This window comes from Melanerpes formicivorus, unplaced genomic scaffold, assembly GCF_026170545.1.
Source record: "Melanerpes formicivorus ecotype bairdi unplaced genomic scaffold, bMelFor1.0.p_v2 SCAF_54, whole genome shotgun sequence".
Taxonomy (NCBI): domain Eukaryota; kingdom Metazoa; phylum Chordata; class Aves; order Piciformes; family Picidae; genus Melanerpes; species Melanerpes formicivorus.
In genome coordinates this window covers 2044962-2070042 of record NW_027142406.1, presented here as the reverse complement: position 1 = coordinate 2070042, position 25081 = coordinate 2044962, and the positions used below count along the sequence as shown (strand labels likewise).

At 47.5% G+C, this 25081-nt stretch overlaps 1 protein-coding gene across 1 annotated transcript in view; it reads right to left on the bottom strand.

Annotated features, from left to right (window-relative positions):
- Nucleotides 1-2789: 2789 nt before the first annotated feature.
- The window catches only part of CCND2 (cyclin D2), a 50102-nt gene continuing 27810 nt past the window's right edge, over nt 2790-25081 (bottom strand). Inside the window, exon 5 of the mRNA XM_068160921.1 lies at nt 2790-3749. Within this exon, the coding sequence (XP_068017022.1) occupies nt 3594-3749 (156 nt within the window). The 3' untranslated portion in view covers nt 2790-3593. The remainder of the gene's footprint in view (nt 3750-25081) is intronic.

Here is a 25081-nt window from a genome sequence, read left to right as displayed (position 1 = left end):
TTAAAAAATAGAATAAAAAAATCAAAGGGAAAGAAGGAAAAAATAAAACAGAATTAGAAAAAGAATTAAAAAATAGAATTAAAAAATAGAATTAAAAAATAGAATTAAAAAAATCAAAGGGAAAGAAGGAAAAAATAAAATAGAATTAGAAAAAGAATTAAAAAATAGAATTAAAAAATCAAAGGAAAAGAAGAAAAAATAAAATAGAGTGAGAAGAATTAAAAAATAGAATTTAAAATCAGAATTGAAAATTAGAATTAAGAAAAAATAGAATTAAGGAAAATAGAATTAAAAATAGAATTCGAAACCAGAGCTATGAAAAAACAGCATTAAAAAATGGAATTAAGGAGGAAAAAAAAAGAAGTAAAAAAAAATAGAATTTGAAAAGAAATAAAATAAGAGTTTAAGAAAAAAGGGGAAGAAAGAAATCATGAACACACCAACAGGAGAAAGCAAAAGAACCCAAACCAAACAAACCAAACTGTACAGGGCATTTCCAGTAAATCAAAGAACTCATCATATCTCCACTTAACCATCTACTACTTCAGGATTTGAAACTTTTAAGCAGTAAAATAATATATTATAAAAATGTTTATAAAATAGCAGCACACTCAGTGAAACAATACAGCTAAGTACTGTTAATGTGAATAAGGATGAAACAAATCATAGCTTCTTAGCAGCGCAAATAAAAACCCCAATAATAATAATAATAATAACAATAATAATAACAATAACAATAATAATCATCATAAAAACACCCAAACCTAAACCTCCCCTCCCCAACCCCCCCCCCCCCCCCCCCGCCAAAACAACCCAAATAATAATAATAATAATAATAATTACGACAACAACCCAACAAAACCTTTAGAATCTTGCTCCATTCTCTACCCTCATCGAGCCCGATCCGGCTTGAGGCCGTTCGCACGCAGTGACTCCTCGCAGCCATCGCGGCCGTGCTTTTCTGCCTTAAGGCTTGCAAACCTTTCAAACCCTTTATTCCAAAACAGCTTCACACTGGATATTTGCAAACTGTTAATACAACTGTGCAAAAAAAAAAAAAAAAACCACCAAACAACCCAACCCAACCCCAAACGACAAACCAACAACAAAAAATCAGAAAGAAAACCCAAACTGAAAAAGAACCCCAAAAACCTAGACAGAAACCCAAACGAAACCAAAAGTTGCTCCAACTCCTTTGCTTTTCTTCTTTCTTTTGCTGTCTGAATGCCTCTTCGTTACAGGTGGAGCAGTAAAATAAATTCAAGTACACTGAATATACCTTTGCAATCAATCTCCCAGCCACACACCTGGGTGTTTTTCACAAGCACTCGTCGTTGTTTCGTTGTCTTTCGCACCGCCACGTTGCTTTCGTTGTCCGTAGGCCGGGGCCGTGCAGGTGGTCCTCGAGATCCTTCTCGTTGACAAAGACAAATTTGTCAGGCTTTTGAATCCGGAATGTCGTGACAGGAATGTCATCTGAAAGCAGGTGTTGGTATTTCCAGCAACACCACAACTAAGCCAAGTACACCAGATACTGGAAAATATTGACTGTAAAAAAGCTATTTGCTTTTGTGACGTGGGTTTTTTTCTTCCTTTTTTATTTTCTTTCTTTTTTTTTTTCTTCCTTTCTTTTTTCTTTCTTTTCTTCCTTTTTTCTTTCTTTCTTTTCTTTCATTTCTTTCTTTTTTCTTTCATTTCTTTCTTTTTTTGCCATTTTCTTTTTTCTATTTCCATTTTTCCTATTTTTTTCTATTTTCTTTTTTTTCTATTTCCTTTTTTTTCTATTTCCTTTTTTTCTATTTCCTTTCTTCTATTTCCTTTCTTCTATTTCCTTTCATTTCCTTTCTTCTATTTCCTTTTCTTCTATTTCCTTTTCTTCTATTTCCTTTTTTTTCTATTTCCTTTTTTTTATTTCCTTTTTTTCCTATTTTCTCATTTTTTTTAAATTCTATTTTCCTTTTTTACTCTATTTTCCTTTTTTTGTTTGTTTGTTTGTGTTTTTCTTTATTCTCTTTTCTTTCTTTCTTTTTGTTTCCCTCAGCAAAGTCATCACAAACCATCTCATTTAATCCCTTAGGAACAATTTTCAAAGTGCTTTTCGAATGAAATGGTTTAACACAACACACACACACACACAAAACCAACCCCAAACCCCAACAACAAACCAAAGCAAACCAAACCAAATGCTCACTGTGGATCAATAAACTTAATGAAATGCTGGGGGGAGGGGGGAGAAAAAAAGTGTGTGGGGATGGTGGGGGAAGATGGGCAGGCAGAAGAGGGATCAAACCCAATCTCATCTTCTTTAACACAGTGAGGCTATGGTAAACAGGCAGATGGGACAGACAGCATCGTTTAAATGTCTTTAAGGCCAAGCTAAGGAGCTGCCAACAGTTAACACTGAGGTGAAGCATTAGCACTGTAAAAGGAATAGAATGCTTGTCACAGATGATCCACTGCCATCTCACAACCCAAAAGGTCAGAGCTGGTCTGATGAGCCCAACTGGTCAGCATTTAATTGGCACATTTCCTCCCCCTCCCTCCCCTCCCACTACCGTAACACTTGGTGACTTTGGCTTTGGCCCACAGTTGGGTAAACACAATTGCCCTTATGCCAAAGATGCTGCTGTGTTCAGAGCAAACCATTTCTGAAGGAAGTAGAAAAAGGAGAGGGGAATGTGGGGGGGGAAAAAAAAGAAGAAAATAAACAACAGAAAAAAACCCCAAAACCCAACCCTTCCCCGCCCCCCCCAAAAGAGAAACCAAACCCCAAAAACCACCACCTGCTCTTCCGGCTGGCAAAATAAAGCATCTTCTTTCTTAGGTAGCAGCTACCACAGACAGCAAGAGTAAACACAACTAACATACAGAGATCCAACAAAACACTTCTGACTTAGCAAAAAGAAATAGTGAAAAAAAAAAAAGTCTCTTCTGCACTCAAAAAAGGTTCAATTGCTTCAGGGATCTTTTCCCATTTTGTCCTAAACCACCCCTCCCACACACACACACAGAGCTTCTTCTATTGCTTTGCAATCTAAGTCAAGCCATAAAACTGCAGACACAATTCCTTTCTTACAGCTAACACACAAAAGAAAGAGGGGGAGAGGGTGTGTGTGTGTGTGTATGCACTAGGTCAGAACTACACAGGCAAGGCCACTCTACTTTGTTCCCACAAATGCAGGCTTACCTTTAGCTAGCTACTTTGCATGCCTCTCATAAGCATTTTAATGATCACTGATACATAATCAAATAGCAATTACCAAATAGATCGTGGGGGAGGGGGGAATTCCCTTCTGTAGAACATCACAGCCACACCAAATGCTTTGTTGTTGTTGGTTTTTTTTTTTTATAAAGGTTTCTTCTTTTTTTTGCCATTATTCAGTTTTTGGTGTGTGTTTTGTGTCCTGTTTCGTTGTTGCTTTTTGTTTTCAACCTCCAAGAGCTTTAAATATGTTCTATGTGGGAGCAGATTTAACCAAACCAAACCGAACCAAAATCACTCTAAAAAATGGTAACAGAAGTAAAAGGACTGGGGGGGCAGGGGTGGAGGTGGGGTTGGGGGGGAGCAAGTGTGGCTTTCTGTGCTGATGTCCTCACAGGTTGATGTCTCTCACATCTGTGGGAGTGCTGGCCTGGTCCAGTTCGTCCACCGTCTTGGAAGGATTGCTTTGCTGTTGCTGCTGCCGGACTTGCCGGAGGCTGTTTACTAGCACCGCCTCAATCTGTTCCTGACAAGCTTTAAGGCAGTCCTAGAGGGCAGAAAACAAATTGTTCTGTTAGTGGAGATGGATATGGGGTGCGTGGGGTTTTGTTTTCTTTTCCTTACTGAGCAAGCAGAACTTGGAAGAGCATCAATCTGGTGCTCCCAAGGAGGAGTGTCTGCTGTGAGAGAAAACGACTTTGAATTCTTACAGGTAATCCTAGACTCAATAAGGTTGGAAAAGACCTCAGAGATCATCAAGTCCAGCCTATATAGAATCAGCTAAGGTTGGAAGAGACCTTCAAGATCAGATTTAGAGACTGGATGGGGTGCTTGGTGCCATGGTTTAGTTGATTAGATAGTGTTGGATGATGGGTTGGACTTGATGATCTCAAAAGTCTCTTCCAACCTGGTTAATTCCGTTGCATTCCACTCCATTCCACTCCATTCCATTCCATTCCATTCCATTCCATTCCATTCCATTCCATTCCATTCCATGATCACAGAATCCAGCTGTAATCCAACTACCATGACCACTAAACCATGCCCTGAAGCACCACATCTACAGCTCCTTGAACAACTCCACAGATGGCAACTCCACCGCCTCCCTGGGCAGCCTGTTCCAACCCCTCACCACTCTCTCAGTGAAGAAGTTTTTCCTCATGTCCAATCTAAATGTCTCCTGGCACAATTTAAATCCATTTCCTCTCACCCTGTTGCTGGTTACTTGGGAGAAGAGACCAACATCAGCCTCACTCCAACCTCCTTTCCAGGAGCTGTAGAGAGCAATAAGATCTCCCCTCAGCCTTCTCCAGACTAAACAACGCCAGCTCCCTCAGCCATTCCTCATCTGAGTCCCTCCAAAGCCCTCTCCAGCCTCATTGCTCTTCTATGGACACATTCCAGCACCAAAATGTCTTTCCTTTACAGAGGTGCCCAGAACTGAACCCAGTGCTCAAGCTGTAGCCTCACCAGGGCTGAGCACAGGGGCACCATCACTGTGCACAAACTCCCTGGGTTAAACACTGCTAATGTATTTATTTGACTCCCCAGGTCTCAGTATTTCACCTGTGCTTGCTCATTTGTGTGGTCTTCTTGAGCAGGAATCCAAACTGTTGCAAAAAGCAGAGGGCATGGTATAGGAATTTTTGAATTCACTGCATCATAGGAAACACCTGGTTGGAAGAAGAGAATTCAAAGATCACCCAGTCCAACCTTTGACCCAGCACTGAAGGTTCACCACTAAACCATGTCCCCAAGGACCAGGTCCACACATTGCTTGAACACCTCCAGGGATGGTGACTTCACTGATGTCCTGGACAGACCATTCCAACCCTCTCTGTGAAGAAGTATTTTGTAGCATCCAGTCTGAACCTCCCCTGGCACGGCTTGGAAGTATTTCCTATGCAAGATGAAGTGACTTGGGTGGGTCTTCACTCCAAAAAAGCTGCATTTGCCTCCTGAAATAACCAATACCATAGACAGACAGACAGAGGCACTTCAGGTTTAGTGTCAAGCAAACTGAGAGTAACCAAGGTGAAGGAGAAATGTTGAGGTCCCTGAAAAAGTGCAGTGCTCTGTCACTGAGTTTTTATCAGTCACACATTTTGGTCCCCCCTCAAGGCAAAGGCAAAAATAAAGGTCTGTTTATCTGTGTAAAGCTCATGCAAGGGGAAGGAACGATGCAACCCCAAACACACAGCCATGGTATTGTTCTCTCAGAGCATTCCAGAGATGAAAATGTGATTTCAGCAGCCGTGGAGGAGGAGGAGGTGTAGGGTAGACTCCCACATCTACAGTCTGAGAGCAGGACTATTTTAACAGCCCTGGGAATAGTTACTGGCAATAACTTGCAAGACAACATGAAAGCAAAGGCAGACACAAGACAAAGAAGCAAATCAAACCCAAACAATCAAGCCTCAGAGACCGCTGCGTTACAAACTGTACTGCAAAGCACTTGGAGAAAGAGCAGGAGACAGCCCAGCATCACAGACCTGGGAGCCCTGGACATCAGGAGAAAACAAAGTAGGGAAAAACAAATAAATGTGAAGGGTTCCGCACACTTCAAACAGACACACTGACAGAGAAGGTGGTTATTGGAATGGAATGGAATGGCACCAAGCACCCCATCCAGTCTCTTCTTAAACACCTCCAGTGATGGTGACTCCACCACCTCCCTGGGCAGCACATTCCAATGGGCAATCTCTCTTTCTGGGAAGAACTTCTTCCTAACATTCAGCCTAAACCTCCCCTGGCACAGCTTGAGACTGTGTCCTCTTATTCTGGTGCCTGCCACCCAGGAGAAGAGACCAACCCCCACCTGGCTACAACCTCCCTTCAGGAAGTTGTAGAGAGCAAGAAGGTCTCCCCTGAGGTCTCCAGGCTAAGCAACCCCAGCTCCCTCAGCCTCTCCTAAACATTACAAGATGTTCCATGCTCTTGATAGTATGCTGGAAGACTAAACAATATGGAGGTTTGTGTTTGTCTTTTTTTCTAAGTGTGAGAAAACATTAACAAGCAATTGGTTATATCAGAAACTGAAAACCTAAACCTAAGCCATGACTGTATAAACACAATACCATGAATGTGCAGCATGCTGGGACTCTGAGAGTGTTAATACAACACTGTATGAGTGGGCAGGTGGTGCTGTGATAAATATTTATTGCTTTTTCTAGAAGCAGTATTGTGGAGTCCTTCTACAATATAGGCAAAGGCACCAGTACTGTAAAGTCATAGGATCATAGAATTGTCAGGGTTGGAAGGGACCTCAAGGATCATCCAGTTCCAACCCCCCTGCCATGGCCAGGGACACCTCACACTAGACAGGATAGGATAGGTTAGGATAGGATAGGATAGGATAGGATAGGATAGGATAGGATAGGATAGGATAGGATAGGATAGGATAGGATAGGATAGGATAGGATAGGATAGGATAGAATAGAAGTAATCAGGTTGGAAAAGACCTTTGAGATCACCAAGTCCAACCTATCACCCATCACCATCTAATCAACTAAACCATGGCACCAAGCACCCCATCCAGATCAGGTTGCTCAGAGCCACATACAGTCTGCCCTTAAAAAACTCCAGGGATGAGGCTTCCACCACCTCCCTGGGCAACCTGTGCCAGTGTCTCACCACCCTCAATGGGAAGAACTTCTTCCTGACATCCAATCTGAATCTACCCATTTCTAGTTTTGCTTAATTCCCCCCAGTCCTATCACTCCCTGAAACCCTCAAAAGTCCCTCCCCAGCTTTCTTGTAGCCCCCTTCAGATACTGCAAGGCCACAATTAGGTATCCTTAGAGCCTTCTCTTCTCCAGACTGAACAGCCCCAACTCTCAGTCTCTCTCTATAGCATAGGTGAAGAATTTTTTCCTAACCTCCAACCTGAATCTACCCATTTCTATTTTTGCTCCATTGAAGCCTCGGTCTGTGTAAGAGCTGAGTCTCTCCTGAAGACTTCAGAGAGTCGAGAAGTGCAGCTTTTGGCAGCAGGAGTTTTACAACAGAGTATTTTACCCAGAGCTGTGGGCAGCACCTGGCAGGGGCAGTGAGACTCTGTGCCACCACTGCCACTTTTCAGGCAGGGCAGCTGAAGAACAGAGCTGAGCACCGCCCTCAGTGGAATCCCAATATGGGATAGGACTGCAACTCTGGGGAGCTGGGCTCTGACCAGCAGCAGCCCCTTTTCTCCATGCAATACCAGATTATTTGGAAGAGTCTGAAATAGCCATGTGTGGAGGTTTAATTTGTCACCCTAGGCAGGCTGGGGAAACACGTCAAATGCAGAGCGTCTGTGCTGCTGGTGACATTGACGTTGGTGATGCACGCAATTAGCTCCAGTGGGTCACGAACACCCACTGCTCTTGACTACCAGCCAGCAGCTGCTGCCTGCAATATCATGTCTTCTCCTTGTCATGAAAACTGTCCTGCTTAACATAATGAAGCATCACAACCTTCCCTGAGAAGGTGCATCTGCCAAAGGAAGGCTGCGAGGGAGGGCTTCTCAAATCCACCCAGTGACAAGGGGTTGGATGAGATCCTGGCTGTATTACCAGACAAAAGTATTCACAGTGATGTGCATCACACCAGCTAAAGCCAGAGTGAGATGGCCCTGGAACCTCCTGAGTGTGTTCCCTCAGCGCAGTTAACACCAGAGGCCGGGATCCAGAGAGCTGGGGCCTGCAGGACTGCCCCTGAACAAGCTGCTGTGGTGGAGTTAGCTGGCTTGCTTGCAGCTGTACCATTCCTACCCCAGCACAGCTCCACTCTAAGCAAAGTCTGAAGTCACTGGAGCTAAACTTTCCCACACTTTGCCCTCTGCCTCAGGCTGGTGTTTTTTTTATGGAAGGGGAGAAACCACAACAAAGTGAAGTGTTGTTTTTTCCAAGGAAAGAGAGTTAAGGAAAGGATTTCCCTAAGGTTAGCCGGCTCTTAACTGAAGCTTCCAATTGTTGCACTTTTGGGAGAAGATTTAATTAGAATTAGAATTTGGCATGGCACATGGGAGAGGTGGGTCAGGTACCTTTAGAGAGCCCCATGAAATGCAGCTTGAGCTTAGCAAAGATACATGGGTCAGGAAATACTGCGTTGATTCAGAGCCCTTATGATCAAGGAGGTCTGTGCTTCGGAGGAAGGCAGCTGCCTTCCTCATTTGCATCCAAGGCAGGCTGAGCACAGAAGGGACCTTGCAAGGGTGTACCAAAGTTCCCTTCCAGCCCAGGCACCCACGTTTCCCTCCTCTGGAAATCAGGCTACAGGAAAAATGGTGCTAAGGTCCCATACCCCTGGCCCAGAGCCAGAATGCAAACAAAGCATGACGCCAAAGGAAGCTGGGACGCGGAAGGTTTGTTTAAGATGGGCTGGAGAGCACTGAAGGCTGAATTCAGGTGACTGGCTGTGGGCTCCTCATCTCATGGAGCACCACACACTGCTTCTGAGCTCCAGCAGGCAGCAATATAGCCACAGGACAGCCAGGGAGTTCTGCAAATTGTTCTTGCTCATACCAGCCCTTGCCTGCAGAGATCACCCCAAGCTCCGGGTTGGACCCTGGTTTCCCTCACTCTTGTATCACAGTATCACAAAGGTTGGAAGAGACCTCAAAGATCATTGAGTCCAACCTGTCACCACAGACCTCATGACTAAACCATGGCACCAAGTGCCACATCCAATCCCCTCCTGAACACCTCCAGGGATGGTGACTCCACCACCTCCCTGGGCAGCACATTCCAATGATGAATGACTCTCTCAGGGAAGAACTTTCTCCTCACCTCCAGCCTAAACCTCCCCTGGCGCAGCTTGAGACTGTGTCCTCTTGTTCTGGCGCTGGTTACTATAGAGAAGAGACCAACCCCTTCCTGGTGACAACCACCTTTCAGGTAGTTGTAGAGAGCAATGAGGTCTCCCCTGAGCCTCCTCTTCTCCAGGCTAAGCAACCCCAGCTCCCTCAGCCTCTCCTCACAGGGCTGTGCTCAAGGCCTCTCCCCAGCCTTGTTGCCCTTCTCTGGACACCTTCAAGTGTCTCAATGTCCTTCCTTGTAATTCATCCTGACACTGTGAGTAAGAATGGTACTCTTGGAAGAGCAAAAGCATCTCATGGGCACCACCACTGCAGTGCCACAGCCAGCACACAATCACAACCATCTGTAACCAGTCAATAACCATAAGGCTCAGCACCACGGAACACCTGAAATGTCAAGGCAGCTCAGTGGGGTGCAGATAAAACTGGTGTAGTAAAGACATCACCACTCAAGTCAAATGGCAGGATGGCTGTGCTGGTCTCTGTGCCTGGCTGCTGCTTCCCCTGCCCTGAGACAGGACACCAGCTCCTCCTAGTACCCAGGCTGCAGCCCTGGGTAGACCCACATTGGGCTGCATCCCTGTCTCCACTCCCACAGCAGTGGCTGCTGCCTATGCCAACATCACACACCCGCAGCTCCTCCTGTGGCAAACAGATCAGCAGAAGGTTAATCAAGAAAATGCACAGCTCCCAAACATGGTTGAGGCATCAGCTTTGTTGCAGCCAGGGTTTGATGAAGGAGGGTCCAACCTAAAGCTACCTGGTAAACAGGGAACTGAGCAGCAGCTCACCCCCTACTGCACTCCCGTCTGCGGAGCTGCACTCTGCTGGACTCCTGCTCCTGGAGAGGAGGGAAGCTTTAGCATTTTAACTTACTTGGAGTGGAGCAGGAAGCCTCAGGGTTGAGGGACTGAGGCAAATGCCTCTGAAGATGCACTAAAATGGGAACACAGTGGATATTCTGGTGATGAGATCCAGGACAGAGAAAGAAAATGTAACCTTCCTCACCTCATGAATTCTTCCCTTTTAGCAAAAGGTAAATGACCTTCCAGTACCTGAAGGGGGCTACAAGGAGGATGCAGAGAGACTGTTTACAAAGACCTGGAGTGATAGGACAAGGGGCAATGGTTTCAAATTAGACAAGGAGATTTAAATTGGATGTTAAGAACAAGTTCTTCACTCTGAGGGTTGTGGAACACTGGAACAGGTTGCCCAGGGAGGTGGTTGGGGCCCATGTCTGGAGATAAGGTGAGGCTTGACAGGGCTCTGGGCAAATTGATCTAGTTGAGGATGTCCCTGCTGACTGCAGAAGGGTTTGGACTAGGTGACCTTCAGAGGTCCCTTCCATCCCAGACCAGCCTATGATTCTAAGGAAAAAGGCTTCTCTGTCTGTCACCACCTTCCTGCTGCCACTAGCAAAGCTGATTTTTTTCCAAGGTAAGAATATGCACTTTTGTGTAGCCAGGTAATTTGTTTTGTTGGTTTGCTTTATAGCTGGAGCTTGCTCTTCTGTTATGGTGGGCTTAGTAATTTCCTAATCCTGGAATTGCTTGTTGAAGAAGGAAGCTGGACAAATCTCATGGCCCTTCTTCTCAAGCACCTATCAGAAACTCAGGGAAAGACAATACCTTGGGCAGGTGTTAGGTTAGGATAGGATAGGATAGGATAGGATAGGATAGAAAGAATAGACCACACTAGACCAGGTTGGAAAAGACCTTTGAGATCACCAAGTCCAAACTGTCACCCAACACCATCTCATCAACTACACCATGGCACCAAGTGCCTCATCCAGTCTCTTCCTAAACACCTCCAGTGATGGTGACTCCACCACCTCCCTGGGCAGCACATTCCAATGGCCAATCTCTCTTTCTATGAAGAACTTCTTCCTAACATCCAGCCTAAACCTCCCCTGGCACAGCTTGAGACTGTGTGCTCTTGTTCTGGTGCCTGCCACCCAGGAGAAGAGACCAACCCCCACCTGGCTACAACCTCCCTTCTTTTGTAAGCATTCAACCTGCTTGTGAGAGCGCAATGGCAACAAATCACTTCAAGTGTCAAGCCTGTGAGGATCACAGAGCACTGGAATTACCTCCCAAGGGAGGTTGTGGACTCTCCTACTCTGGTGACTTTCCAGCCCCATCTGGATGTGTTCCTGTGTGACCTGTGCTAGATTCTATGGTCCTGCTCTGGCAGGGGGGTTGGACTCGATCCCCTCCAGAGGTCCCTTCCAACGCCTAACATCCTGTGGCCCTGTGACATTTTCCAAGGGGAGAAAGAGCAAAGACAGCAGTTTGGAGACTCTTCCAACAGACTGCATTCAGAATGCTCTTTTGGTTGGGTTTTTTTTGGGGTGGTGGGGTGGTGGTGTAAGAATCTCTTTTAAAGCACAGTGGTGCACAATTACAAACCAGTATGTCTTTAAGCTAGGTATCTGACAAGCAGCTTCAGACTGGAGAACTTAATGAGGCAATTTCCTCACAGCCAGGCCTGGGGGGAAGGAAGGGTGGTGACACACGGAAGGTAAGGCTTGAGAACTTGGAGCCAGTTTGCCTTTTCTAAACACCCTTACATGTGATCCTTTGCACTGTTATTATACAAAGACCTGATGGCCAACATGATGCCTTATTGTTTGTATGAAGAGCCTAAAGCTTCTAGGGAAACCTATAAAGAAACACCTCCTTCTGTAGAGATATTCAAAACCCTCCTGGATGCATTCCTGGGTGATCTGGTATAGGTGACCCAGCTCTGGCAAGGGGGTTGGACTGGATCATCTTTTGAGGTCCAACTTTCATTCTGTGATAGAGGAATGGGTGATTTTTGACACCTAATTTTGTACATAAACCCAAAGATGGGACCCAGAGTGGAACTGCTACAACTGGTATGGATTATAATCCATGTGGGGATCCACAGGGCACTGAAGTATGGAATGGAATGGAATGGAATGGAATGGAATGGAATGGAATGGAATGGAATGGAATAGAATAGATCAGACCAGACCAGGTTGGAAAAGACCTTTGAGATCACTGAGTCCAACCTATCACCCAACACCATCTAAGCAACTCAACCGTGGCACCAAGTGCCTCATCCAGTTTCTTTTTATACACCTCCAGGGATGGTGACCCCACCACCTCCCTGGGCAGCACATTCCAATGGCCAATCTCTCTTTCTGGGAAGAATTTCTTCCTAACATCCAGCCTGAACCTCACCTGGCACAGCTTGAGACTGTGTCCTCTTGTTCTGGTGCTGGTTGCCTGGGGGAAGAGAGCAACCCCCACCTGGCTACAACCTCCCTTCAGGTAGTTGTAGACAACAAGAAGGTCTCCCCTGAGCCTCCTCTTCTCCAGGCTAAACAACCCCAGCTCCCTCAGCCTCTCCTCACAGGGCTGTGCTCCAGACCCCTCCCCAGCTTTGTTGCCCTTCTCTGGACACCTTCCAGCAACTCAACATCTTTCCTAACCTGAGGGGCCCAGAACTGGACAGAGGACTCCAGGTGTGGCCTGACCAGTGCTGAGTACAGGGGCAGAACAACTCCCCTTGCAACAGAGGGACTGGGCCATTCCTTCAGAATGTTGTTGGGTTGCCTTTGTTGGTTTATATAAGAAAGTTTTTCACAGGGGGTGTCACATGGACCCACTTCCCCATTCCTCTCTCTGGTCTAGTAGCCTTAATGATTAAAATAGCTCAGGTACTTTCCACTCCATAGTTTTATTTTGACTTCAGCATGTGCAGAGCTAAAAAGGCAATTAACTTTGGGGGTTCTGGTTGTTGTAGTTGGGATATTTTTTTTCCTGAGCCTTTTCACCCCCAGGTGATTTTACAAGCACACTTGAAATGCATCTGAGTGTGTCTGAGGAGGAGTACGCTCATGGCTGTGATGGGAATGCTGGCAGTGCAAATGACTGGGAGGAAGAATCAGCAGCACTGGGGCAAGGCTCTGCTGCTTCCTCCAGTCAGTAATGTTTGAGCATTTCAACTTCCATTCATGACAAGAAAGCTCAAACACTCACAAAGTGTTTTACAACTAAGATCCTGCAGAGTGTTACAGATAATTAATTTCCTGGAACATTTCAGCACCTCCATAATAAATGTGCCCAGTACTGCCCCCCAGATTCAAGCTGTAAAATATCCATACTGCACTGGCAAACTGTTAAGGGAGAAAATCCCACTCAACTCCAGCAACAAGCACTTCTTCTGCACTGGTAATCACAGGAATTTTCCGTCCTGCTCTGATGTCAAGAACTGCCTCACTGTGACCCGAGCAGCCTGTTGCTAGAGATTTACTGAGTGCCTGGTGAGGTTGCATCTGGAATATTGTGTCCAGTTCTGGGCCCCTCAGTTCAAGCAGCACCTCAGGGAACTGCTTGAAAGAGTCCAGCACAGAGCCACAACGCTGCTGAAGGCAGTGGAACATCTGCCTGATGAGGACAGGCTGAGGGAGCTGGGGCTCTTTAGCTTGGAGCAGAGGAGCCTGAGGGGTGACCTCATTCCTGTTGATAAAGATGTGCAGGGCAATGTTGGGAGGCTGGAGCCAGGCTCTGCTCAGGGATGCCCAATGACAGGACAAGGGGCAGTGGGTGCAAGCTGGAGCAGAGGAGGCTCCATGTGAACAGAAGGAAAAACATTTTCACTGTGAGGGCAACAGAGCCCTGGAGCAGGCTGTCCAGAGAGGGTGTGGAGTTCCCTTCTCTGGAGACAATCAAAACCCTCCTGGTTGTGTTCCTGTGTGACCTGATTTAGGAGATCCTGCTCTGGCAGGGGGGTTGGACTGGATGATCTTTCAAGTTCCCTTCCAACCCCTAACATTTTGTGTGATTCTGTGTAAACACCTGCAAACCATCTGCTCCACCTTGCAAGATCATGAGTGGAGTGACACAATTATTTTCTTCTTAAAAAAGGAGAAGGTTTTGCAAAGACAATTTTATAGCTCTCTTAGCAGCTTGGCTTGAGTTTCTGCCACAGACTTTATCTAGCCATTTGCAAAGTCCTCCTGGACCTCCCATCCAAACTGAAGCTGACAGACAGTACCCTTCAGATGAGAATGGTACCTCAGGGTACTGGTTGATAGTAGGCTGAACATGAGCCTGCAGTGTGCCCAGGTGGCCAAGAAGGCCAATGGCATCCTGGCCTGCATCAGGAACAGTGTGGCCAGCAGGAGCAGGGAGGTCATTGTGCCCCTGAACTCAGCACTGGTTAGGCCACACCTGGAGTCCTGTGTCCAGTTCTGGGCTCCTCAGTTTAGGAAAGATGTTGAGCTGCTGGAAGGTGTCCAGAGAAGGGCAACAAAGCTGGGGAGGGGTCTGGAGCACAGCCCTGTGAGGAGAGGCTGAGGGAGCTGGGGTTGCTTAGCCTGGAAAAGAGGAGGCTCAGGGGAGACCTTCTTGCTCTCTCCAGCTCCCTGAAGGGAGGTTGTAGCCAGGTGGGGGTTGGGCTCTTCTCCCAGGCAACCAGCACCAGAACAAGAGGACACAGTCTCAAGCTGTGCCAGGGGAGGTTTAGGCAGGATGTGAGGAAGAAGTTCTTCACAGAAAGAGAGATTGGCCATTGGAATGTGCTGCCCAGGGAGGTGGTGGAGTCACCATCACTGGAGGTGTTTAGGAAGAGACTGGATGGGGTGCTTGGTGCCATGGTTTAGTTGATTAGATGGTGCTGGGTGATAGGTTGGACTGGATGATCTCAAAGGTCTTTTCCAACCTGGTTAATCCTGTATTCTCTATCAGATCCTACCACAACTGAGAGGCAGTACACCATCTTCTCCATAAAGAACAGTATCACTCCTCTCAAATGTAGACAGTGGAGGGCTATCACAAGAAGGCAAACTACATCAGCCATGCATCTTTTTATCCTTGCTCCATTTTCAATCAGTTCATAGCTTCTGTGACCTAAGGGTACTGCAGTTGTTTTTTCATTGCACCTACTCCCAAGTCAGCAACTGCTCTAAACCACATTTAAACCTCCAAATTCATTTCACAGCCAGGCAGGGACAGAAATAAACAACATAGTGCACCCCTGTATACTGATCATACAACACCCAGGTGTGCTAGAAGTGAGGAACTTAGCTCCACAGTGCCTCAGGACACAGTGTTTTTTGTACTTCTGTTTACAGATTCCCCTTCTGCATCTCAGTTTCAGTCTTTCCTGGGAGAAGAAATTAGAAAGCTCCCCCCACAAACCCCTCCTAATATTGGTTGTTTATCAAAAACTGAATTTAGGGAAACATCTGGGTGCATGGAAACTGGGCTGAGGCTTGCAGGCATCCAGGTTTTGCCCATCCAAGATGGCACTCATTTGGGATTGGTCCAGAGAGAATGTGCTAGGGACAGCGTTTAAGGAATCATAGAATCAACAAGGTTGGAAAAGACCTCGAAGATCATCAAGTCCAACCTGGCAGCCAAGACCTCATGACCACTAGACCAGACTGGACTGGTTGAGAGCAGCTGAACATGAGCTAGACCTACCAAACTAGAAGAAGCCAAAGACTGAAAAATTACTATTTAGCAAGGCTCCATTTTAATTCTGCTACATTTAAATACTGGTTAAGCCTTGACAAGAACTTAGCCTTATGGTGAGGGGTTGTGCATCAGCAACCATGGATTAAATACATTTCTCAAGGGCTTTCCAAAGCCAAGCCACAACCCTACTCTCCCTTTACAACCAGCAGCAGAAGAGTGACAGCAGGGTAGTTGTGTGCAATGTATGAATACAGAAGACACAAAACACTGAGCTGCAGCTCTACCAGATACTTCTTGATGCTCCTGCAGTTCCTGACCATATTGAGGAGCCTGGATCCAAACTTTGAGTGCTGTGCTGAGTGCTCTAAGTACCAAAGCTGGGAATGCCACACAAACCTTCTGGCACTTTTGTGTTAAAGGCTGGTTGGTTTTCCACAGATACATGAATTACTTCACAAATTATTTACTAATGCCTCTGATCTCTTCCTCTTTCTTAAAAGCAACTGCAAAGAGAAAACCAGAAAACACCATTTTATCTTATATTTTTTAGGTGCAGGCCCTGGCATGGTAAACAGAAAGTATGCTGGAGATACTCAAAGTGACAATACTCTTCACTGGTCACCACAGAATCACAGAATGTTGGGGGTTGCAAGGGTCCTTGAAAGATGACATCCAGTCCAACCCTCCCGCTAGAGCAGGATCACCTAAAGTAGGTCACACAGGAACACATCCAGGGGGGGTTGAATGTCTCCAAGAAGGAGCCTCCACAACCTCTCTGGGCAGCTGCTCCAGGGCTCTGGCACCCTCACAGTGAAAATGTTTTTCCTTACATTCACATGGAGCCTCCTCTGCTCCAGCTTGCACCCGTTGCCCCTTGTCCTGTCACTGGACAGAATCACAGAAACATTCAGACTGGAAAAGACCCTCAGGATCACCAAGTCCAATCAGGAACCCTGCTCTGCAAGGGTCACCCCTAAACCATAGCCCCAAGCTCCACAGCCAAACCACCTGCAAACACAGCCAGGATTGGTGACTCAACCACCTCCCTGGGCAGCACATTCCACTGCCTGACCACTCTTGCCCTGAAAAAATGTTTCCTAATGTCCAGTCTAAACCTCCCCAGTGGCAGCTTGAGGCCATTTCCTCTGTTCTATCACTGATTACCTCTGGGAAGAGATCAGCACCAACCTCTCCACAGTCTCCTTTCAGGTAGCTGCAGAGAGCCTTGAGGTCTCCCCTCAGCCTCCTGTTTTCCAACCTAAACAGCCCCAGCTCCTTCAGTCAGTACTTGTAAGATTTATTCTCCAGTGGACTTCACTGAGCAGAGCCTGGCTCCATCTTCCTGACACTCAACCTTCACATCTCTATCAATGTGAATGAGGTCACCCCTCAGGCTCCTCTTCTCCAAGCTGAAGAGCCCCAGCTCCCTCAGCCTTTCTCTATGAGGGAGGTGCTCCACTCCCTTAATCACCTGATGTATGCATTGCTTGGATATCCAAGAAAGCAGCAATCAGACATGCATCAAAGAATTGGGATCTAGATAGATTCCAGCATGGAATGTGCCATCTGCACTCCTAGGTACAAAAACCAGCTGGATTCCCCTCAACTGGTTCATATTTAAGCCCCAATTCAAACCTCTCCAAAGGTTATGCTTCACTGTTGACATAAACAGGGATTCCTTCCCAAAGCAGATCCTTCCTGTGCCAAGCACTGGCCTTCAGCTCACTGCTGTTCTCCAAAACAAGAGCCTGAGGAGCTGCTGTGGATTCCCCTTCACTGTATCCTGGTGATCTCACATCTCACCGAGGCCGTTTAAAACCAGCACTATTTCCCCTCCTGATTGTGTCTGTTTTTGCCACTGCAATCAAGGGCACCCATTACAGACCTGTGGCTGTGGCTCTGTTTTTCCATCTGCAAGTGCCAAAAAAAGAAAAAGGCAGCAATTTCCAGTTTCACAGGGTACTGCATGCAGACTCACCAGGACAGCATGACTCCCGTGGGGTTCGACAGGACCAAGTGCAAGGTCCTGCAGCTGAGTCAGGGCAATGCCAAGCACCAATACAGGCTGGGCAGGGACTGGCTTGAGAGCAGCCCTGAAGAAAAGGACCTGGGGGTGCTGGTGGATGAGAAGCTTTAAGACCAGGCTGGATGAGGCTCTGGCCAGGCTGATGCAGTGTGGGGTGTCCCTGCCCATGGCAGGGGGGTTGGAACTAGATGATCCTTATGGTCCTTTCCAATCCTGACTGATACTATGATACTAAGCTCAACATGAGCCAGCAGTGTGCACTGGCAGCCCAGAAAGCCAATCCCATCATGGGCTGCATCAAGAGAAGCAGAGCCAGCAGGTCAAGGGAGGTGACTGTCCCCCTCTACTCCACTCTGGTGAGACCCCACCTGGAGCACAGTGTCCAGTTCTGGAGCCCTTATTACAGGAAGGATCTGGAGGTGCTGGAAGGTGTCCAGAGAAGGGCCACAAGGATAAGCAGAGGCCTGGAGCTCCTCTCCTATGAGGACAGACTGAGAGAGTTGGGGCTGTTCAGTCTGGAGAGGAGAAGATTCCAAGGAGCCCTTCTTGTGGCCTTCCAGTATCTGAAGGAGGCTACAAGAAAGCTGGGGAGGGACTTTTGAGGGTGTCAGGGAGTGATAGGACTAGGGGGAATGGAACAAAACTAGAAGTGGGAAGATCCAAACAGGACATTAGGAAGAAGTTCTTCCCCATGAGGGTGGTGAGAGACTGGCACAGGTTGCCCAGGGAGGTGGTGGAAGCCTCATCCCTGGAGGTTTGTAAGGCCAGGCTGGATGTGGCTGTGAGCACTGCTCTAGTGTGAGGTGTCCCTGCCCATGGCAGGGGGGTTGGAAGTAGATGACCCTTGAAGTCTCTTCCAACCCTGACAATTCCATGACTCTATGAAATTAAAAAGCCCACCTCCTCTGTGCTACATTGGTGTAAGAACACAATCTCTCAGATGCCTAACATTAAACACCTGAGAGGTGGCACAGTGTTTTCCTCTTCCATCATTTGCTCTTTTCAGCACTTTCAGCATTGTGCTGTCTAGATTTCAGTTCCACTGTTTGCTTCAACAGTGAAGTTTGTTGGTTTCCTGTTGCTCCTGTGGACATTTCTCATAGCAACAGGAGAGAGGGCAGCGCTGTCAGAACTGGAAAAAGTGAGAGTAAAGACAAAACACTGGCAGGGTGATCCAGGGGCAGATGCCATGCCCTGAAATCACACTCCCTGCTTCATGAGACTTGAGATTTCAAGCTGCTAACCTCTGCCTACCAGGTACAGTTTGCAGCTGTGAAAAGCTGTGATTTTAGCCTGCCAGCATTTAGTGAAAGAGGGGACTTTAAAAAAGCTGTGATGAACTGCCTGCATTATACAAAGCTGTAAGAGCTGAATAAGCATGCCCTGCCAGAGGTCCAGGACAAGTCTCTACCCTGACTGGACATGAGCAGGCAGTGTGAGCTGGTAGCCCAGAAGGCAAATCACATCCTGAGCTGTGTCAAAAGATGTGTTGCCAGCAGATCCAGAGAGGTGATTCTACCCCTTTGCTCTGCTCTGGTGAGACCTCACCTGGAGTACTGTGTACAGCTCTGGAGCCCTTAATATAGGAAGGACATGGACCTAGTAGAGAGGGTTCAGAGGAGGGCCACGAAAATGATCAGGGGGTTGGATCACCTCTGCTATGAGGACAGGCTGAGGGAGCAGGGGGTGGAGAAGACTCCTGGGAGACCTAATTGCAGCCTCCTAGTACCTGAAACGACCTCCAAAATGGATGGAGAGAGACTGTTTGCAAAGCCCTGCAGTGACAGGCCAAGGGGCAATGGTTTCAAACTAGAGAAGAGCAGATTTAGATTGGATGCTAGGAAGAAGTTCTTTAGTATGAGGGTGGTGGAACACTGGAACATGTTGCCCAGGGAGGCAGTTGAGACCTGACAGGCAACCTGATCTAGTTGGGGACATCCCTGACTGCAGGGAGGTCAGAATGGATTCTATTCTATTCTAACCTTTAGGATAGGGTAAGATAGGGTAGGGTAGGATAGGGTAAGATAGGGTAGGATAGGATAGGGTAAGATAGGGTAGGGTAGGGTAGGGTAGGGTAGGGTAGGATAGGATAGGATAGGATAGGATAGGGTAGGGTAGGGTAGGGTAGGGTAGGGTAGGGTAGGGTAGCATAGAATAAAGCAGGTTGGAAAAGACCTTTGAGATCATCCAGTCCAACTTACCACCCAACACCATCTAATCAACTAAACCATGGCACCAGGCACCCCATCCAGTCTCTTCTAAACACCTCCAGGGATGGTGACTCCACCACCTCCCTGAAACTGAACTGCCAAGAACTGACACCACACTTGATCTTGGAGGTCCCTTCCAGCCTGGCCCATGCTATGATGCTGTGCCTGTCTCTGGCTGACCCCTCAGCTGCTCCAGCAGCGGTGCTGGTGGGGCTGTGGAGCCGCTTCCTCGGGGGGCCTGGCTTGCCCGGCGTCCCGGCCCAGGCTTGCCTTTATGAATGGATCTGACGGAACTCCACCATCAGCCCGCGGTGTAACTGCATCACCCCATTGTTGCTACACACGCACAGCACTCACTGGGGAACAAAAAGCTGAATGAAGCTGAGCAGCTGCCAACTCAGGCAAAAGACAACTTAGGAAACTATCTCATTCTTCCTTTCTCTCGCAGGCTATTTTGTCCTGTTGTTTCCTTGCATACAAAATGCGGTCTGCAACAAATAAGGCAGGGTAAGATACAGCGAGTCCTGTTGCTGGGTTCCAAAACTTCAAGCCCTGGGATGGCTACGAAGGAGAGGATAAACGGTGCTATGTCTCTGGAGGGGCAATATTCAAATGCTATCTATTCAAGATAGGTTTCCATGATTTTGTGCCGTGGCTGCACAGTGAACTGAATTTGTGAGCGTTATCTGGGGGCTCAGCTGGCCTCTGTAGTTAATACAGGGTACAGAACAAGTTAACCAGGTTGGAAAAGACCTTTGAGATTATCAAGTCCAACCTGGGGAGGGACTTCTCAGGATAGCAGGTAGTGATAGGACTAGGGGGAATGGAAGGAAACTGGAGGTGGGGAAATTGAGGCTGGAGGTGAGGAGGAAGTTCTTCCCCATGAGAGTGGTGAAGTCCTGGAATGGGTTGTCCAGGGAGGTGGTTGAGGCCCTGTCCCTGGAGGTGTTTAAGGCCAGGCTGGATGAGGCTGTGGCCAGCCTGATCAGTGTGGGGTGTCCCTGCCCATGGCAGGGGGGTTGGAACTGGATGATCTTTGTGGTCCCTTCCAACCCTGACTGATACTATGATTCTATCAACCCTCCTGGATGCATTCCTGTGTGATCTGGTATAAGTGACCCAGCTCTGCCAAGGGGGTTGGACTGGATCATCTTTTGAGGTCCAACTTTGATTCTGAGATAGAGGAATGGGTGATTTTTGACACCTGATTTTGTACATAAACCCAAAGATGGGACCCAGAGTGGAACTGCTACAACTGGTATGGATTCTAATCCATGTGGGGATCCCACAGGGCACTGAAGTATGGAATAGAATAGAATTGACCAGGTTGGAAAAGACCTTCAAGATTGTTGAGTCCAACCTATCATTCAACACCATACAATCAACTAAACCATGGCACCAAGTGCCTCATCCAGTCTCTTCCTGAACACCTCCAGGGATGGTGACTCCACCACCTCCCTGGGCAGCACATTCCAAAGGCCAATCTCTCTTTCTGGGAAGAATTTATTCCTAACATCCAGCCTAAACCTCCCCTGGCACAGCTTGAGACTGTGTCCTCTTGTGCTGGTTCTGGCTGCCTGGGAGAAGAGACCATCCCCCACCTGGCTACAACCTCCCTTCAGGTAGTTGTAGAGAGCAAGAAGGTCTCCCCTGAGCCTCTGCTTCTCCAGGCTAAGCAACCCCAGCTCCCTCAGCCATAGTGGTTCTGACCATCATCTCTGTGCAGTTATCTGCATGGATCTTTAAGCAGGGACTTTTCAGACCTTGGGATAAAAAAAAAACCAACACAAAAAATCAGACACAAACCCCCCCCAGTACTGACATATGTAGCACATTTAAGTGGAGATATTTTAAGTGCCATTTATGGTGGATCTAGTCTTGTAACAGCCTGACTGCACGTTTTCAAGGGCTCACAGCCAGCTGTTTCGACAAGACTTTAAGAAAAGCTTGGTTCCTTTTTTCCTTTCTACATCAGGCCCTTAAATCTGCTTTGGATTTTCAAACCCACTCCATACACACCAGTTCCCATCTGGGATCAGACTTTTAAAAAGGCCTTGTGACCACATCCAAGCCTACATGTTGCCTCCACCTGAAAACCTTTCCCCTGCTGTTGATGCTGAGGAGGACAAACCCTTCTGTCATACAATCATAGAATTAGAATTGTCAGGGTTGGAAGGACCTCAAGGATCACCTAGTTCCAACCCCCCTGCCATGGGCAGGGACACCCCACAACAGATCAGGTTGCTCAGAGCCACATCCAGCCTGGCCTTAAAAACCTCCAGGGATGAGGATTCCACCACCTCCCTGGGCACCCTGTGCCAGTGTCTCACCACCCTCATGGGGAAGAACTTCTTCCTGACATCCAGCCTGAATCTCCCCACCTCCAGCTTCATTCCATTCCCCCTAGTCCTATCACTATCTGATATCCTAAGAAGTCCCTCTCCAGCCTTCTTGTAGCCCCCTTCAGATACTGGAAGGCCACAATTAGGTCTCCTCAGAGCCTCTTCTCCAGACAGAACAACCCCAACCCCCTCAAGTTTGCCTCCACAGCAGAGCAGCTCCAGCCCTCTGCTTATCCTCCTGGCCCTTCTCTGGACACCTTCCAGCACCTCCAGATCTTTCTTGTAATGAGGGCTCCAGCTGGAGACACAACCATGAGAGCTAGCCTTTAGGAAGAAGATGGTCCCTACATACATACACAACCCTTACTACCCACACAGGGAACTTGGCTGGCCTTGCTGGTGGCCACAATGGCTACTAACCAACTTACTTTGGGATCTAACCTTGCCAGCTTTTGTCAGTTGTGTAAGCCACTGTGAACTCATTTCTCACATGAGAGAGTCATTTCTATGTTTCAGTGCACTCAGCCTCCCAGTTGGAAGGGACCTCTGGAGGCCACCCAACACAACCTTCTTGCTTTAAGTAGGGTTTTGTGCCTAATTCTGACTTTAGCCTACAATATCCTGATCCAAGGTGCTCTGTAGCAGGCAAAGACCTCATCTGGCTCACCCTGCAGTAGTTTCTTGAGCTGCTCAGAAAGCCAAACATACTTCTCCTTCACAAGGAGATCTGGGATACCAGAGAATGGGATGGCTTGGGATAGACTTAAGGGCAGACTCAAGGGAGATGCAAGCAGTAACTTGACCAGGGCATGCATGCTCTGCACATGATGTATGAGAAAGCTCCCAGGCATGGCCAGAGAAGCAGTTTTCAGGCTCATGAGCTGACACACTGAATGGCCAGCTGCTCTTCCAGGAGTTAAGGAGATAGACTTGCCTGACACAGGCCTGTGGCAAAGCAGAATATCGATTGCAAGGTCTTCAAATGTGCCTGGCCCATTCAGCTGTCCTTCCCCACATCCCACAGTTGTACGCAATGGAGATGCTTGCATCCTCCTCTGAAGCATCTGGCTCCATCAGGAACAGGATGCTGCACACACTGGAGTGCTGCTCTGGGATGCTATGGAAATTCCTGACTTCCCCAGTTGTTTATTTTTCCATTGCAATGACCCACCAGGAGCTGCACAGGGAGCTCAGCAGCTTCCTGTGAGTAGGTCTGTTAACTCCTTCCTCACTAGCCACTCCTCTTCAAACAAGGCCAAAGGGAACAGTCCCAGCCTCTGTAAGCTACCCTGATGCTACAGAGCTGTGTGAAGCTTTGGGACAGTAACAATCAGAAACAGCAAGTCAGATTTACCACACAGAGGTATTTTGATCAACCAGGCTGGACAGATGGGCAGAGTCCAAGGGCAGGAGATTGAACACATCCAAGTGCTGGGTTCTACACCTTGGCCACAACAACCCCAGGCAGTGCTACAGGCTGGGGTCAGAGTGGCTGAGAGCAGCCAGGCAGAGAGGGACCTGGGGCTACTGGTTGATAGTAGGCTGAACATGAGCCTGCAGTGTGCCCAGGTGGCCAAGAAGGCCAATGGCATCCTGGCCTGCATCAGGAACAGTGTGGCCAGCAGGAGCAGGGAGGTCATTGTGCCCTGTACTCAGCACTGGTTAGGCCACACCTTGAGTCCTGTGTCCAGTTCTGGGCCACTCAGTTTAGGAAACATGTTGAGATGCTGGAAGGTGTCCAGGAAAGGGCAACAAAGCTGGGGAGGGGTTTGGAGCACAGCCCTGTGAGGAGAGGCTGAGGGAGCTGGGGTTGCTTAGCCTGGAGAAGAGGAGGCCCAGGGGAGACCTTCTTGCTCTCTACAACTCCCTGAAGGGAGGCTGCAGCCAGGTGGGGGTTGGTCTCTTCTCCCAGGCAACCTGTGGCACAACAAGAGGACACAGTCTCAAGCTGTGCCAGGGGAAGTTTAGGCTGGAGGTTAGGAAGAGTTCTTCCCAAAAAGAGAGATTGGCCATTGGAATGTGCTGCCCAGGGAGGTGGTGGAGTCACCATCCCTGGAGGTGTTTAGGAAGAGCCTGGATGAGGCACTTGGTGCCATGGGTTAGTTGATGAGATAGTGTTGGGTGATAGGTTGGACTCAATGATCTCAAAGGTCTTTTCCAACCTGGTTAATTCTATTCTATTCCATTCCATTCCATCCCATTCCATCCCATCCCATTCCATTCCATTCCATCTCATTCCACTCCATAGTCTGCTGAACTTCTCAGTTTCTCCAAGAGTAGATCCCTGTGGTTTATTTTGGTGGGTGGAAGCAGTAACTAAACCAAGGTTTGCATGGCCTTGTGGTCACTGTCTCTTCAGATTGTGATTCAACCTTCACCAAGGAGTCCAGGACAGCTCTTTATCAGAAGTAAGCATTATTCCTAGGGTGACACTGGCAGAGTGTCTTGTGCTAGCTCACCCAAAGCCTGGAGTGCTGCTTTGGATCTATCTAAGCATAGCTGACAGCAGTGTTTTTTTGAAGTAAACATTTGTTTGTTGGTTGGTTGCTTACCCAAGAGCTGGGCTCTAAAATAAATCACATAAATATGTTAAGAATAAATTTAAACCCAAAACCAGTAACATATTTTGGGTCTGATTCTTCAATGAAACATCAATTCAAAATCCTACACCTCTAAATGCCAAACTCCAGTTTCAGTTAAACCACTTCAAATCTCAAGTAACTCCATAGATATCAGCCTTCCTAGCAAACCCCACCCCCAAATCATCATTAGAAAGCAGTAAAAGGCTCAGAGAAGCTCACTGCATGTCAGCTGCATCAGGATTCCATCACCTTTCTCTATTTTCCTATGTTTGAAACCTTGAAGCTGAAATTTGTCATGCTTCACCTCAGCAACACTTTTTGGAAAGCCAATGAGAAAAGTCTCATTATCTGTTTACACACACACCAAGCCAGCAGGCTGAGGGAGGTGATCCTCCCCCTCTGCTCCACTCTGGTGAGACCCCACCTGGAGTACTGCATCCAGCTCTGGAGCCCCTAGTACAGGAAGGATCTGG